This window comes from Somniosus microcephalus, chromosome 15 (genome assembly GCF_052327205.1).
Source record: "Somniosus microcephalus isolate GS21.2 chromosome 15, FLI_Smic_1.0, whole genome shotgun sequence".
Lineage (NCBI taxonomy): Eukaryota > Metazoa > Chordata > Chondrichthyes > Squaliformes > Somniosidae > Somniosus > Somniosus microcephalus.
In genome coordinates, this window is record NC_141001.1 from 122,982,480 (window position 1) to 122,997,974 (window position 15,495).

Consider the following 15,495-nt stretch of genomic DNA (forward strand, 5'->3'; position numbering starts at 1 on the left):
GTTCAACATGGAGGAGTACTGATTCATCAGCTGAGGGAGGGCGGTAGGTGGTAATCAGCAGGAGGTTTCCTTGCCCATGCTTGACCTGAAGCCATGAGACTTCTTGGGGTCCGGAGTCAATGTTGAGGACTCCCAGGGCCACTCCTTCCCGACTGTATACCACTGTGCTGCCACCCCTGGTGGGTCTGTCCTGCCGGTGGGACAGGATATACCCAGGGATGGTGATGGAGGAGTCTGGGACATTGGCTGAAAGGTATGATTCTGTGAGTGTGACTATGTCAGGCTGTTGCTTGACTAGTCTGTGGGACAGCTCTCCCAATTTTGGCACAAGTCCCCAGGTGTTGGTGAGGAGGATTTTGCAGGGTTGACTGGGCTGGGTGTGCCGTTGCCGTGTCCGTAGCTGGTGCCGAGGTCGATGCTGGGTGGTCCGTCCGGTTTTATTCTTATTATTGTGTTTTGTAGTGGTTTGTTACAACTCAGTGTCTCGCTAGACCATTTCAGAGGGCAATTAAGAGTCAAACACATTGCTGTGGGACTGGAGTCACACATAGGCCCAGACCGGGTAAGGACAGCAGATTTCCTTCCCTAAAGGACATTAGTGAACCAGATGGGTTTTTAAGAAAATTCAATAGTTTCATGGTCACCATTACTGAGACTAGCTTTTTATTCCAGATTTATTTAATTAACTGAATTTAAATTCCCCAGCTGCCATGGTGGGATTTAAACTCACGACTGGATCAATAGTCCAGGCCTCTGGATTGAACTCAACTGAGCGTCACAGTCTTTCTTAGGGATACAATTCGACCAGCAGCCTCTGTGCGCTCCCCAGTGGTCATTCAGTGTGTGCGAGTCTGGACAAAGAGAGCTGGGAGACTATTAAACAACAACTTGCATTTATATAGCGCCTTTAACCTAAAACGTCCCAGGGCTCTTCACAGGAGCGATTATCAAACAAAATTTGACACCGAGCCACACAGGGAGATATTAGGACAGGCTGGGTCAAAGAGGTAGGTTTTAAGGAGCGTCTTAAAGGAGGAGAGAGAGAGGTAGGGAGGCGGAGAGGGGTAGGGAGGGAAACCCAGGGTTTAGGCCCATGGCAGCTGAAGGCACGGCTGCAAGTGGTGGCGGGATCTAAATTGGGGATGCGCAAGAGGCCGGAACTGGAGGGACGCTGCATAGCCAATGAAGTACTTTTTTTTCGAAGTGTAGCCACTGTTGCAATGTAGGGAAATGTAGCAGTCGATTTGCGCAGACCAAGATCGCACGTGCAGCAATGTGATAATAAACTGGGGAGAGGAAGCGTTGGAGCCCAGCCTGGTTCTACTCCTCCGTAACGTTCACGCGCTAGAGTCGAGAGTGCAGTGACACCAGCGATTGGCAGGCAGCCAGTGACTCACAACTTACGGATTGCATCTGTTATGGTGCCAGTTGGAATTCTCTGATTGACGGTACTTTAACACTGATGATAGCTGTTCATTTTGAAAGGGTCGCCACCAGTGTTAGAAAAACACCAATCGAACAGGCCAGCCTGTCGTGCACGGTGCAGAATAATTTTTTTTAAATGCAAGAAAGTCTCTCATTTCTACGGCGCCTTTCACAACCTCAGGACGTCCAAAAGCGCTTTACAGCCAAATTAAGTACTTTTTGAAGTGGAGTCACTGTTGTAATGTAGGAAATGCAGCAGCCAATTTGCGCACAGCAAGATCCCACAAACAGTAATGGGCTAATGGCCAGATAATCTGTTTTTAGCTGCTGGTTGAGGGATAAAAGTTGGCCCCAGGGCTCAACTGGTCAGTGGATTTTAATCCCAGCTACATCATTATTGGGGTCAATCTACACTCCTGTTATATTGATCCAACAAATGGTTTCTGAGTGACATATCACAACGTTGCATTTATATAGCGCCTTTAAGGAGCTTCCCAGGGGTGTAATCGGACAAAACTTGCCGCATGATTCCCGCGGCTGGGGGAAAGGAATCTTGATGTTCAGTGCGTTGGGAAAGTGGTACAGAATACTGGAGCTAACTTCTGATCGTAACTTTGGAGGAGACGTTAAACCGAGGCCCCATCTGTCCTCTCAGGTGGACATTAAAGATCCCAGGACACTATTTCGAAGAAGAGCAGGGGAGTTCTCCCCGGTGTCCTGGCCAATGTTTATCACTCAACCAACATCACTAAAAACAGATGATCTGGTCATTTGACACATTGCTGTTTGTGGGAGCTTGCTGTGCGCAAATTTTCTGCCACGTTTCCCTCATTACAACAGTGACTACACTTCAAAATGTACTTCATTGGCTGTAAAGCGCTTTGGGACGTCCTGAGGTGGTGAAAGGCGCTGGAGAAATGCAAGATCTTTCTTTCCTTCCTTATACTTGAATTCCGTCTGTCTTGCAGTCCTCGACCTCACTCTGGGCGCACGCCGACCATCGAGATGCCCACCAGAGGCTCCAAGAGACCATCAGCGTGCTCCAGCGCTTGGCTATCAGGCTGTCCGGTCGGGCTGAAATGGTGGGAGCTGTTCGACAGGTGAGTGCTGCTAAATAACTGGAAGAATTTAGGCCAAAGAAGCCCCCCTTTCCCTGATACGTCTCAAGTCCCACTTTCTCACCCTATCCCTCGGTCTCTTCTGCCTCTTAGAATGGCATCTAATTGCCCTATCAGCCCATTTATGCTGCAGCTTACACCACAGGTGTTAAAACGTTTCTGCCTGACCGCTCTACATATTCCTCAGGCCCTGAGGTTGACCTCTACTCCCTGGTCTTTGACCCCCTTCACCACAGCGAGTCGTTTCCTCAGACCAGTCTTGGCCGTCCCACTCATTGTCTGAAAAACCTCAGTGAGGTCACCTTCAGAAATCAACTCCAATTTTATATTCATTCTGGGGATGTGGGCGTCGCTGGCAATGCCGGCATTTATTGCCCATCCCTCGTTGCCCTGAGAAGGTGGTGGTGAGCCGCCTTCTTGAAAAATGTTTTTTGATGCAACTGAGGGATTTGCTCGGCCATTTCAGGTCCAGTTAAGAGTCACCAACGTTCGGGTTTCCAACTTTGGTTGGAGGTGTTCCTGGGGGTTTGATCACGTGACGTCTGTAAATGTTATTGCGTTTACTCCAGTAACGGGCGGCTCCGCCGTCGTTGAGGATTTTTACTTGTGGTTTCACGGCAGCAGCTGTTGTGTGAGAAGTTCCGAGAATCAGGAGGCTTCCCGAGAGCAGAGCGGGGGACAGGGGGAACCGAGAAGTGGGGGGAACCGAGGGGAGGCGAGGGAACCGAGGGGAGGGGAAACCGAGGGGGGGCGGGGAAACCGAGGGGGGGAGGCAGGGGAACCGAGGGGGAGCGGGGGGAACTGAGAGAGGGGGAACCGAGGGGAGGGGGAACCGAGGGGAGGGGGAACCGAGGGGGGGGGAACTGAGAGAGGGGGAACCGAGGGGAGGGGGAACTGAGGGAGGGGAACCGAGGGGAGGGGGAACCGAGGGAGGGGAACCGAGGGGAGGGGGAACTGAGGGGGGGGAACTGAGAGAGGGGGAACCGAGGGGGGGGAACTGAGAGAGGGGGAACCGAGGGGGGGCGGGGGAACCGAGGGGAGGGGGAACCAAGGGAGGGGAACTGAGGGGGTGAATCGAGGGAGTGGGGGGAGAACTGAGGCGGGGGGGGAACCGAGGGGGGGGTCGGGGAGAACCGAGGGGGGGAGGGAGGGGAGACCGAATCCAGGCCCAAACTTTCTCCGTTCTTTCCTCTAACCTGACCTCATGGCTCCTCTCTGCGCTGCCTCCAGTGGGTGAATATCTCTCCTGTGTCTCAGTGACCAGACCTAGACCCAGGACTCAAGGTGCGGTCTGGCCAGAGGCCGGTACAGTTTGATCACAGCCTCCTCTGACTCATACTGGCCTGGTTCCGTTGAGTAGTTCATCATCCTATTGACTTTGTTGATTGGTGCTCGAGCCTCCCCAGCGACTGGGCCACGGACAGCGTCAGTCTCAGCTGTTGCAACAGCCCTCGCGGAGAACGAGTGTCATGGAGTTTCTCTTCCTGCGTCGCTTCACACCGACACTACGGGTGTGGTGTAACCGCAGCTTTCAATCTCTGGCTTCCCAAGGGCAATAATTCACTGAATGTAGAACTCGTCACGTTATTCACTGTCCATTCTCCCTCTCTACCGTGGGATTAAGCTGCTCCTGGGCCTCGTCTTCACTCCTGGGTCCCGCCCTCGCTCCTGGGCCTCGCCCTCTCTCCTGGGCCTCGTCTTCACTCCTGGGTCCCGTCCTCGCTCCTGGGCCTCGCCCTCTCTCCTGGGCGTCATAGAGTCATAGAGTCATAGAGTTTTACAGCACAGAAAGAGGCCCTTTGGCCCATCGTGTCCGCGCCGCCCATCCATCCCTGTCCAGTCTAATCCCATTTTCCAGCATTTGGTCCATAGCCTTTTATGCAATGGCATTTCAAGTGCTCATCCAAATGCTTCTTGAATGTTGTGAGGGTTCCTGCCTCTACCACCCTTTCAGGCATTGAGTTCCACATTCCAACCACCCTCTGGGTGAAAAAGTTCCTCCTCAAATCCCCTCTAAATCTCCTGCCCCTTACCCTGAATCTATGCCCCCTTGTTATTGACCCCCCTACTAAGGGGAAAAGTTCCTCTTTATCTACCCTATCTATGCCCCTCATCATTTTGTACACTTCAATCAGGTCCCCCCTCAGCCTTCTTTGCTCCAAGGGAAACAACCCCAGCCTGTCCAGCCTCTCTTCATAGCTGAGGCGCTCCATCCCAGGTAACATCCTGGTGAATCTTCTCTGCAACCTCTCCAAAGCAATCACATCCTTCCTATAGTGAGGCGACCAGAACTGCACACAGTACTCCAGCTGTGGCCTCACCAGCGTTTTGTACAGCTCCATCATAACCTCCCTGCTCTTATATTCCATGCCTCGGCTAATGAAGGCAAGTATCCCATATGCCTTTTTAACCACCTTATCTACCTGTTCCGCTGCCTTCAGGGATCTATGTACATGTACACCAAGGTCCCTCTGACCCTCTGTACTTCCTAGGGTCCTACCACTCATTGTGTATTCCCTTACCTTATTTGTCCGTCCAAAATGCATCACCTCGCACTTTTCAGGGTTAAATTCCATTTGCCACTTTTCCGCCCATCTGACCAACCCGTTTATATCGTCCTGTAGCCTGAGGCTTTCCTCCTCGCAATTTACCACCCCACCAATTTTCGTGTCATCTGCGAACTTACTCATCATACCTTTTACATTCTCATCCAAGTCATTTATGTAGATCACAAACAACAAGGGACCCAGCACCGATCCCTGAGGTACCCCACTGGACACAGGCTTCCAGTCACAAAAGCAACCTTCGACCATCACCCTCTGCCTCCTGCCACTCAGCCAGTTTAGGATCCAACGCGCCAAGGCACCCTGGATCCCATGGGCTCTTACCTTCTTGACCAGTCTCCTATGCGGGACTTTGTCAAAAGCTTTACTGAAGTCCATGTAAACCACATCCACAGCATTTCCCTCATCCACCCCCCTAGTCACCCCCTCGAAAAATTCAATCAGATTTGTCAGACATGATTTACCCTTGACAAAGCCATGCTGACTATCCCCGATTAATCCTTGCCTCTCCAAGTGGAGACTAATTTTGTCCCTCAGAATTTTTTCCAATAATTTCCCTACCACAGATGTTAGGCTCACTGGCCTGTAATTCCCTGGTTTATCCCTGCTACCCTTCTTGAATAATGGTACTACGTTAGCTGTTCTCCAGTCCTCTGGTACATCCCCTGTGGCCAGAGAGGTTCTGAAAATTTGTGTCAGAGCCCCTGCAATCTCCTCCTTTGTCTCCCACAGCAGCCTGGGATACATCTCATCCGGGCCTGGGGATTTATCCACTTTTTGGCCTGCTAAAACCGCTAGCACCTCCTCCCTCTCGATGCTAATATGTTCAAGTATGTCACAGTCCCCTTGCCCGATTTCTATGTCTGCATCGTCTTTCTCCATAGTGAACACAGATGCAAAAAATTCATTTAAAACCCCGCCTACATCATCTGGCTCTACACACAGATTGCCACTTTGGTCCCTAATGGGCCCTACCCTTTCCCTGGTTATCCTCTTGCCCTTAATATACTTATAAAACATCTTAGGATTTTCCTTTATTTTGCTCTCCAGTGTTATTTCATGGCCCCTCCTCGCCCTCCTAATTTCTTTTTTAAGTATGCCCCTGCACCTTTTATACTCCTCTAGGGCTTCTTCCGTCTTTAGTCTTTTGTAACTGCCAAAAGCCCCCCTTTTATTTCTAATGCATTTTTGTATATCCCTTGTCATCCAAGGTTCCCTTTGCTTGTTGGTCCCACCCTTGACCTTTACAGGAACATGTTGGCGTTGTACTCTCTCTATTTCCCTTCTGAAAGTCTCCCACTGTTTTGATGTGGATTTTCCTATAAGTAGCTGCTCCCAGTCCACTTTGGCCAGATCCTGCCTTATCATATTAAAATCGGCCCTCCCCCAATTTAGAACCCTTATTTCCGGGCCGCCTTTGTCTTTTTCCATGACCACCTTAAATCTCACCGAATTATGGTCACTGTCGCCAAAATGCTCTCCTACTGACACTTCCACCACTTGCCCGGCTACATTCCCCAGAATTAGGTCCAGTACCGCCCCCTCTCTTGTAGGACTTTCTACATGTTGGCTCAAAAAGCTCTCCTGGATGCACTTTAAGAATTCTGCACCCTCTAAGCCTTTCACACTCTGACTATCCCAATTTATATTGGGGAAGTTGAAATCCCCCACTATTATTACCCTATTATTTTCGCACTTTTCTGAGATTTGCCTACATATCTGTTCCTCTATCTCCCCCTGACTGTTTGGGGGCCTATAGTACACTCCCAGCAAAGTGCTTGCCCCCTTTTTGTTTTTAAGTTCTACCCATATGGCCTCATTAGAGGAACCCGCTAATATATCATCCCTCCTTACAGCAGTAATTGACTCCTTAATTAATATTGCAACACCCCCTCCCTTTTTACACCCCCCTCTGTCTCGCCTGAAGATTCTATACCCCGGAATATTGAGCTGCCAGTCCTGACCCTCCCTCAACCATGTCTCCGTGATAGCAACAATATCGTACTCCCATGTGTTCAACAACAACTTCAGTTCATCCACCTTATTTGCAAGACTCCTTGCATTAAAATAAATGCCTTCCAGCCCTGCCATATTCTCTTTTGCCTTCACATATTTGCTCTGCCTTGCCAGCTGACTTGTTTTCCCCTCTGTATTTGGCTGTAAATCACCCCCTACTATAGCTCCACTCTGTACCCCATCCCCCTGCCAAGTTAGTTTAAACCCCCCCCAGCAGTGCTAGCAAACCTCCCTGCAAGGATATTGGTTCCCCTCTGGTTCAGGTGTAAACCGTCCGACTTGTACAAGTCCCACCTTTCCCAGAAGCAGACCCAGTGATCCAGGAAACTAAAGCCCTCCCCCCTGCACCATCCCTTTAGCCACGCATTCATCTGTTCTATCTTCCTATTCCTATACTCACTAGCACGTGGCACCGGGAGTAATCCAGAGACTACAACCCTTGAGGTCCTGCTCCTTAATCCTTCACCTAGCTCCCTAAATTCTTGCTGCAGGACCTCATCCCTCTTTTTACCTATGTCGTTGGTACCAATGTGGACCACGACCACTGGCTGTTCACCCTCCCCCTCCAGAATGCCCTGCAGCCGCTCAGTGACATCCTTGACCCTGGCACCAGGGAGGCAACAAACCATCCTGGATTCACGTCTACGGCCACAGAAACGCCTATCTGTTCCCCTTACTATAGAATCCCCTACCACTATTGCTCTCCCACTCTTTTTCCCCCCTTCCTGGGCAGCAGGAGCACCCCCAGTGCCAGGAAGTTGGCTGCTGCTGCCTTCCCCTGGTGAGTCATCCCCCTCAACAGTATCCAAAGCGGTATACTTGTTTGAAAGGGGGATGTCCGCAGGGGTTCCCTGCACTACCTGCCTGCCTTTGTTGCTCCGCCTGATGGTCACCCCCTGTGCTGCCCTACCCTGAGGCGTGAACAACTCGCTAAACGTGCTATCCACGAGCCTCTCAGCATCGCGCATGCTCCAAAATTCATCCACCCGCAGCTCGAGCGCCGCAATGCGGTCTACAAGAAGCTGCAGCTGGATGCATTTCCCGCACACATGGTCGTCAGGGACACTGGCAGCATCCCTGACTTCCCACATGGAGCAAGAGGAGCAGAACACGGGTCTGAACTCTCCTGCCATGACTTACTCCTTTAATTAATTAAAAAATTTATTCAATACCCCAGTTACAGGTGTACTCTAGGGTGCTTTATTTAGTAACTATCCCCACTACACCACAGAAATTTAACACCACAGAATTCAAGCTTGCATTGAAAAGAGAAAAATACTCACCAACCAATCACTTACCTGCTCCCTGGTGATGTCACACTTGGATTACTTTTTACCTCTCTCCTGGAACCTGGATTGGTCGGTGCCTCTGACTGCTCCCTCTCAAGCCTTCAAGCTCTCCCGCCTCCGGCTGCTCCCGCGCAGGTCCGCTGCTTCTCCGGTCTCGGGGCTGTGGGCCTCGCTCCTGGGCCCCGTCCTCGCTCCTGGGCCCCGTCCTCGCTCCTGGGTCCCGTCCTCGCTCCTGGGTCCCATCCTCGCTCCTGGGTCCCATCCTCGCTCCTGGGTCGGGTCCTCGCTCCTGGGTCCGGTCCTCGCTCTTGGGTCCGGTCCTCGCTCCTGGGTCCGGTCCTCGCTCCTGGGTCCGTCCTCGCTCCTGGGTCCGTCCTCGCTCCTGGGTCCCGTCCTCGCTCCTGGGTCCCGTCCTCGCTCCTGGGTCCCGTCCTCGCTCCTGGGCCCCGACCTCGCTCCTGGGTCCGGTCCTCGCTCCTGGGTCCCGTCCTCGCTCCTGGGCCCCGTCCTCGCTCCTGGGCCCCGACCTCGCTCCTGTGTCCGGTCCTCGCTCCTGGGCCCTGTCCTCGCTCCTGGGTCCGGTCCTCGCTCCTGGGTCCCGTCCTCGCTCCTGGGCCCCGACCTTGCTCCTGGGTCCGGTCCTCGCTCCTGGGTCCGGTCCTCGCTCCTGGGCCTCGTCCTCGCTCCTGGGTCCGGTCCTCACTCCTGGGCCCCGTCCTCGCTCCTGGGTCCGGTCCTCGCTCCTGGGCCTCGTCCTCGCTCCTGGGCCCCGCCCTCGCTCCTGGGTCCCGTCCTCGCTCCTGGGTCCGGTCCTCGCTCCTGGGTCCGGTCCTCGCTCCTGGGCCTCGTCCTCGCTCCTGGGCCCCGTCTTCGCTCCTGGGCCTCGTCCTCGCTCCTGGGCCCCGTCTTCACTCCTGGGTCCCGTCCTCGCTCCTGGGTCCGGTCCTCGCTCCTGGGTCCGGTCCTCGCTCCTGGGCCTCGTCCTCGCTCCTGGGCCCCGTCCTCGCTCCTGGGCCCCGTCCTCGCTCCTGGGTCCGGTCCTCGCTCCTGGGTCCGGTCCTCGCTCCTGGGTCCTGTCCTCGCCCCTGGGTCCGCTCCTCGCTCCTGGGTCTGGTCCTCGCTCCTGGGTCCGCTCCTTGCTCCTGGGTCCCGTCCTCGCTCCTGGGTCCGGTCCTCGCTCCTGGGTCCGGTCCTCGCTCCTGGGTCCCGTCCTCGCTCCTGGGCCTCGCCCTCGCTCCTGGATCCGGTCCTCGCTCCTGGGTCCGGTCCTCGCTCCTGGGTCCGGTCCTCGCTCCTGGGTCCGGTCCTCGCTCCTGGGTCCGGTCCTCGCTCCTGGGCCCCGTCCTCGCTCCTGGGTCCGGTCCTCGCTCCTGGGCCACGTCCTCGCTCCTGGGCCCCGTCCTCGCTCCTGGGTCCCGTCCTCGCTCCTGGGTCCGGTCCTCGCTCCTGGGCCCGGTCCTCGCTCCTGGGCCTCGACCTCGCTCCTGGGTCCGGTCCTCGCTCCTGGGTCCGGTCCTCGCTCCTGGGTCCGGTCCTCGCTCCTGGGTCCGGTCCTCGCTCCTGGGTCCCGTCCTCGCTCCTGGGTCCGGTCCTCGCTCCTGGGCCTCGACCTCGCTCCTGGGTCCGGTCCTCGCTCCTGGGTCCGGTCCTCGCTCCTGGGCCTCGTCCTCGCTCCTGGGTCCGGTCCTCGCTCCTGGGCCTCGTCCTCGCTCCTGGGTCCGGTCCTCGCTCCTGGGCCCCGTCCTCGCTCCTGAGTCCCGTGCTCGCTCCTAGGCCTCGTCCTCGCTCCTGGGTCCGCTCCTCGCTCCTGGGCCTTGTCCTCGCTCCTGGGTCCGGTCCTCGCTCCTGGGCCCCGACCTCGCTCCTGGGCCCCGTCCTCGCTCCTGGGTCCGCTCCTCGCTCCTGGGCCTCGTCCTCGCTCCTGGGTCCGCTCCTCGCTCCTGGGCCTTGTCCTCGCTCCTGGGTCCGGTCCTCGCTCCTGGGCCCCGACCTCGCTCCTGGGCCCCGTCCTCGCTCCTGGGTCCGCTCCTCGCTCCTGGGCCTCGTCCTCGCTCCTGGGTCCGCTCCTCGCTCCTGGGCCTCGTCCTCGCTCCTGGGTCCGGTCCTCGCTCCTGGGCCTCGTCCTCGCTCCTGGGTCCGGTCCTCGCTCCTGGGCCCCGTCCTCGCTCCTGAGTCCCGTGCTCGCTCCTAGGCCTCGTCCTCGCTCCTGGGTCCGCTCCTCGCTCCTGGGCCTTGTCCTCGCTCCTGGGTCCGGTCCTCGCTCCTGGGCCCCGACCTCGCTCCTGGGCCCCGTCCTCGCTCCTGGGTCTGCTCCTCGCTCCTGGGCCTCGTCCTCGCTCCTGGGTCCGCTCCTCGCTCCTGGGCCTCATCCTCGCTCCTGGGTCCGGTCCTCGCTCCTGGGCCCCGACCTCGCTCCTGGGTCCCGTCCTCGCTCCTGGGTCCGGTCCTCGCTCCTGGGCCCCGACCTCGCTCCTGGGCCCCGTCCTAGCTCCTGGGCCCCGTCCTCACTCCTGGGTCCGCTCCTCGCTCCTGGGCCCCGTCCTCGCTCCTGGGTCCGGTCCTCGCTCCTGAGCCCCGTCCTCGCTCCTGGGCCCCGTCCTCGCTCCTGGGCCCCGTCCTCGCTCCTGGGTCCCGTCCTCGCTCCTGGGCCCCGTCCTCGCTCCTGGGTCCGGTCCTCGCTCCTGGGTCCGGTCCTCGCTCCTGGGTCCGGTCCTCGCTCCTGGGTCCGGTCCTCGCTCCTGGGTCCGGTCCTCGCTCCTGGGTCCCGTCCTCGCTCCTGGGTCCGTCCTCGCTCCTGGGCCCCGACCTCGCTCCTGGGCCCCGTCCTCGCTCCTGGGTCCTGTCATCGCTCCTGGGTCCTGTCCTTGCTCCTGGGTCCGCTCCTGGGTCCCGTCCTCGCTCCTGGGTCCGGTCCTCGCTCCTGGGTCCGGTCCTCGCTCCTGGGTCTCGACCTCGCTCCTGGGCCCCGTCCTCGCTCCTGGGCCCCATCCTCGCTCCTGGGCCCCGTCCTCGCTCCTGGGTCTCGACCTCGCTCCTGGGCCTCGTCCTTGCTCCTGGGCCTCAAACACCCGGTGTAGGCCTGAAGCCCCGAATATGAGCCCCCAGGCCCCGTGTTTGCCCCGGTTAGTGGCTGCCCGAGTGAGCGGGGTCACTGGCTGCCATCTTGTGAAGCCTTGATAACCTGTGTATTACTCCAGGTCTTCTCTCCCCGACTCTCGCTCTCCCCGACTCTCGCTCTCGCTCTCCCCGACTCTCGCTCTCCCCGACTCTCGCTCTCCCCGACTCTCGCACTCGCTCTCCCCGACTCTCGCTCTCCCCGACTCTCGCTCTCCCCGACTCTCGCTCTCGCCGACTCTCGCTCTCCCCGACTCTCGCACTCACTCTCCCCGACTCTCGCTCTCCCCGACTCTCGCACTCGCTCTCCCTGACTCTCGCACTCGCTCTCCCCGACTCTCGCACTCGCTCTCCCCGACTCTCGCTCTCCCCGACTCTCGCACTCACTCTCCCCGACTCTCGCTCTCCCCGACTCTCGCATTCGCTCTCCCCGACTCTCGCTCTCCCCGACTCTCGCCGACTCTCGCTCTCCCCGACTCTCGCACTCGCTCTCCCCGACTCTCGTGCTCACTCTCCCCGACTCTCGCTCTCAGCGGCGGGATCGGGAGGACCACACTGCAACCTATGAAACCCAGGCAGAAAGGACCTGCAGGAAGGAGGGAGGAGGACAGTAGGAGTATGTGTGTGTGTGTGTTTGTGCTAGGCCGTTGTAGCAGAGCCTGGTCTCCAATCATCTTGGATCCCCTTGCCATTGGACCAAGACCTTGCTCTGTCAAGCCCGTGTGGTAGCTGGTGTGCAACGGCCACCCCACGTTAAAAGAATTCACGCACAGGCATCTTCCACCCTTTAAAATGAAGTTCGGGACCTGGAACGTCAGGACCCTCATGGACAACCCCAACAGTGACAGACCGGAACGTCGTACTGCTATCATTGCCCGGGAGCTCAGACGTTTCGACATTGACATCGCCGCCCTAAGTGAGACCCGGCGGTGGTTGTGATGAAATATGTCATTCATCAGACTCTGTATTTAACTACATATATTGTATTGCCTGCTCCTGTGTTTTACCTTGTATTGTATATAGTGCACCGCCCCCTTTCTCCCCATTGGGTGTGTCGGCCCCGCCCGTACCTGGCCCTACTTAAGACAAGCCCAGGCTTGTCTTGCAGCAGAACAGCAGAATACTAGGTGAAGACACAGGCATCTTTCTTTGCTAATAAAAGCCTTGTTTTATCCAGTTAACTTTGAGCCTTGAAGTTATTGAGGCACATCAATTTTATTAGCAAACTTTCAACGATGGATCAACTTTTGAAACTGGAACGCTTGGATTTGGACCCGCATGCTTCGGATGCATCGGCACGGTTTGGACACTGGTTCCAGTGCTTGGAATTTTTTATGGCCAACTCCGAAGCCGTCACAGCCTCTACAGCCACCGGAGATGTGAAACTCGGGATCCTGCAGAATCGGGTAAGCCACCGGGTTTTTCCACTCATCCAAGACGCTGCCACCTACCTGGATGCCTGCAACATTCTAAAGGCCCACTATCAGCGGCCTACCAACGAGGTGTACGCCAGGCATTTGCTTGCTACCTGCACACAGCGACCCGGAGAGTCTCTAGAGGACTTTCTAGTCACCCTAAAAGTGCTTGGCAAAGACTGCAAATGCAAAGACGTGAAAGCCACGGTATACACAGACGAGCTTATTCGGGATGCCTTTATCGCAGGCCTTAGCTCTAATTACATCCGGCAGAGACTGCTAGAGAAAACGGGCCTAGATCTGATACAGGCTGTGGACACGGCGCGATCGCTGGATGTGGCTCAGAAGAACTCTGACTCCTACTCTTCAGGCCGCGCGGCCCACGCCGCCTCGTACACACCAAGGGCGCCGCCATGTTGGAAGACATCTTCCCCGCCCGGTAGCCCAACACCGTCGGGGCCCTGCTCTCCCCCCAGAAGCCCTACGACCGCCGCGACGCATCGGGGCCCCAAATGCTACTTCTGCGGGCAGCCGAAGCACACCAGGAACCTGTGCCCGGCGAAAGGCACCACCTGCTGTAAGTGCGGTAAGAAGGGGCACTTTGGGAAGGTGTGCAGAGGGAACCCCGCAGGCAAACCCGCCACCGCCGCGTGCGCGCCGTGGGAGCGGCCATCTTGGACGCCATCTTGTCCGACCTCGTGGGGTCCGCCATCTCGCGAGCGGACATCGTGGACGCCATCTTACCCGGCCTCGTGTGGCCCACCATCTTGTCCCGATCAGGGCCCTACAGTGGCGTCGATCACAGTGGACCAGTCCAGACCGCACCCACTATCCAAATCGATGGTGGACATCGAGGTAAACGGGTGCAAGGTTAAATGTTTAATTGACAGCGGGAGCACGGAGAGCTTCATTCACCCTGGTCTGGTACAACGACTCTCTCTAACTATAGTCCCTACTCAGGGCACGATCTCTATGGCCGACAAAACCCAGATATCGACTATTGCGGGTTACTGCGCGGTACGATTGTCCGTTAAAGGCACTGTATATAATAATTTTAAACTGTTAATTATGAAGGATTTATGTGTGAGCGAGATCTTGGGCCTGGATTTTCAGTGCCACCACCAAAGCATCACGCTCGATTTCGGTGGGACCCAGCCGCCCCTCACAGTGTGCGGTCTGGCTACCCTGAAGGTAAAGCCGCCTTCGCTATTTGCGAACCTTACCCCTAACTGCCGGCCAATAGCGACCAAAAGCAGGAGGTACAGCTGGGAGGACAGGCGGTTTATCGCGACCGAGGTAGACAGGCTCCTGAGGGAGCGCATTATTGAACGCAGCAACAGCCCGTGGCGCGCCCAAGTGGTGGTGGTGAGGGGTAGCGAGAAGAAGCGGATGGTGATTGACTATAGTCAAACAGTCAACATCTATACCCAACTAGACGCCTACCCGCTACCCCGCATATCCGAGATGGTGAACCAAATTGCCCAATACCGGGTGTTCTCCACTATCGACCTCAAGTCAGCGTACCACCAGCTCCCTATCAGACCAGAGGACCGTTCGTACACCGCCTTCGAGGCAAACGGACGCCTCTACCAGTTCCTCAGAGTCCCCTTTGGGGTGACGAATGGGGTCTCGGTCTTTCAGAGGGAGATGGACCGCATGGTCGATGACCACCACTTGCAGGCAACCTTCCCCTATCTCGACAACGTCACCATCTGCGGCCACAACCAACAGGACCACGACTCAAACCTTGCGAGGTTTCTGAAAACCGCACAAAAACTCAACCTCACTTACAACGAGGACAAGTGCGTTTTCAACACCACGCGCCTTTGCATACTAGGCAGCGTGGTGGAGAATGGGGAAATCGGACCAGACCCCGACCGATTGCGCCCCCTACGGGAGCTGCCCCTGCCCAACACTCCCAAAGCCCTGAAAAGGTGCCTGGGGTCATTCTCGTATTATGCCCAATGGGTCCCTAACTACTCCGATAAAGCCCGCCCCCTCTTGAAAGCATCCTCTTTCCCGCTTTCTGCTGAGGCCCATGCTGCCTTCAAAAGCATTAAACAGGATATTGAGCGGGCCATGCTACAGGCAGTGGACGAGAACACTCCCTTTCAAGTGGAAAGTGATGCGTCTGACTTTGCCTTGGCGGCCACCCTCAACCAGGCGGGGCGGCCCGTAGCTTTCTTCTCGCGGACCCTCCAGGGGCCCGAGATCAGACACTCCTCCGTGGAAAAGGAGGCCCAAGCCATCGTGGAGGCAGTGCGCCACTGGCGGCACTACCTAGCCGGCAAACGCTTCACCCTACACCCTACTTACCGACCAGTAGCGTTTATGTTCAATAATAAACAGAGGGGGAAGATTAAAAATGATAAGATTCTTAGGTGGCGGATCGAGCTCTCTGCCTTTGAGTACGACATCATATACCGGCTGGGGGCCCTTAACGAATCCCCCGACGCCCTCTCACGAGGGATGTGTGCCAACGCCACCGGGGATCAGCTACAGACCCTCCACAACGACCTCTGCCACCCAGGGGTCACACGGCTGTTCCACTTCA

The 15,495-nt window shown here is 56.7% G+C and overlaps 1 protein-coding gene across 6 annotated transcripts in view; it reads left to right on the forward strand.

The window, feature by feature from the left end:
* The window catches only part of LOC147107204 (inositol 1,4,5-triphosphate receptor associated 1-like), a 251,510-nt gene that overhangs the window by 192,693 nt on the left and 43,322 nt on the right, over window positions 1-15,495 (forward strand). For all 6 annotated transcript variants that reach the window (XM_086008386.1, XM_086008381.1, XM_086008387.1 and 3 more), the window contains one exon: window positions 2,394-2,525. In XM_086008386.1, the coding sequence (XP_085864512.1) occupies window positions 2,394-2,525 (132 nt within the window). The remainder of the gene's footprint in view (window positions 1-2,393; window positions 2,526-15,495) is intronic.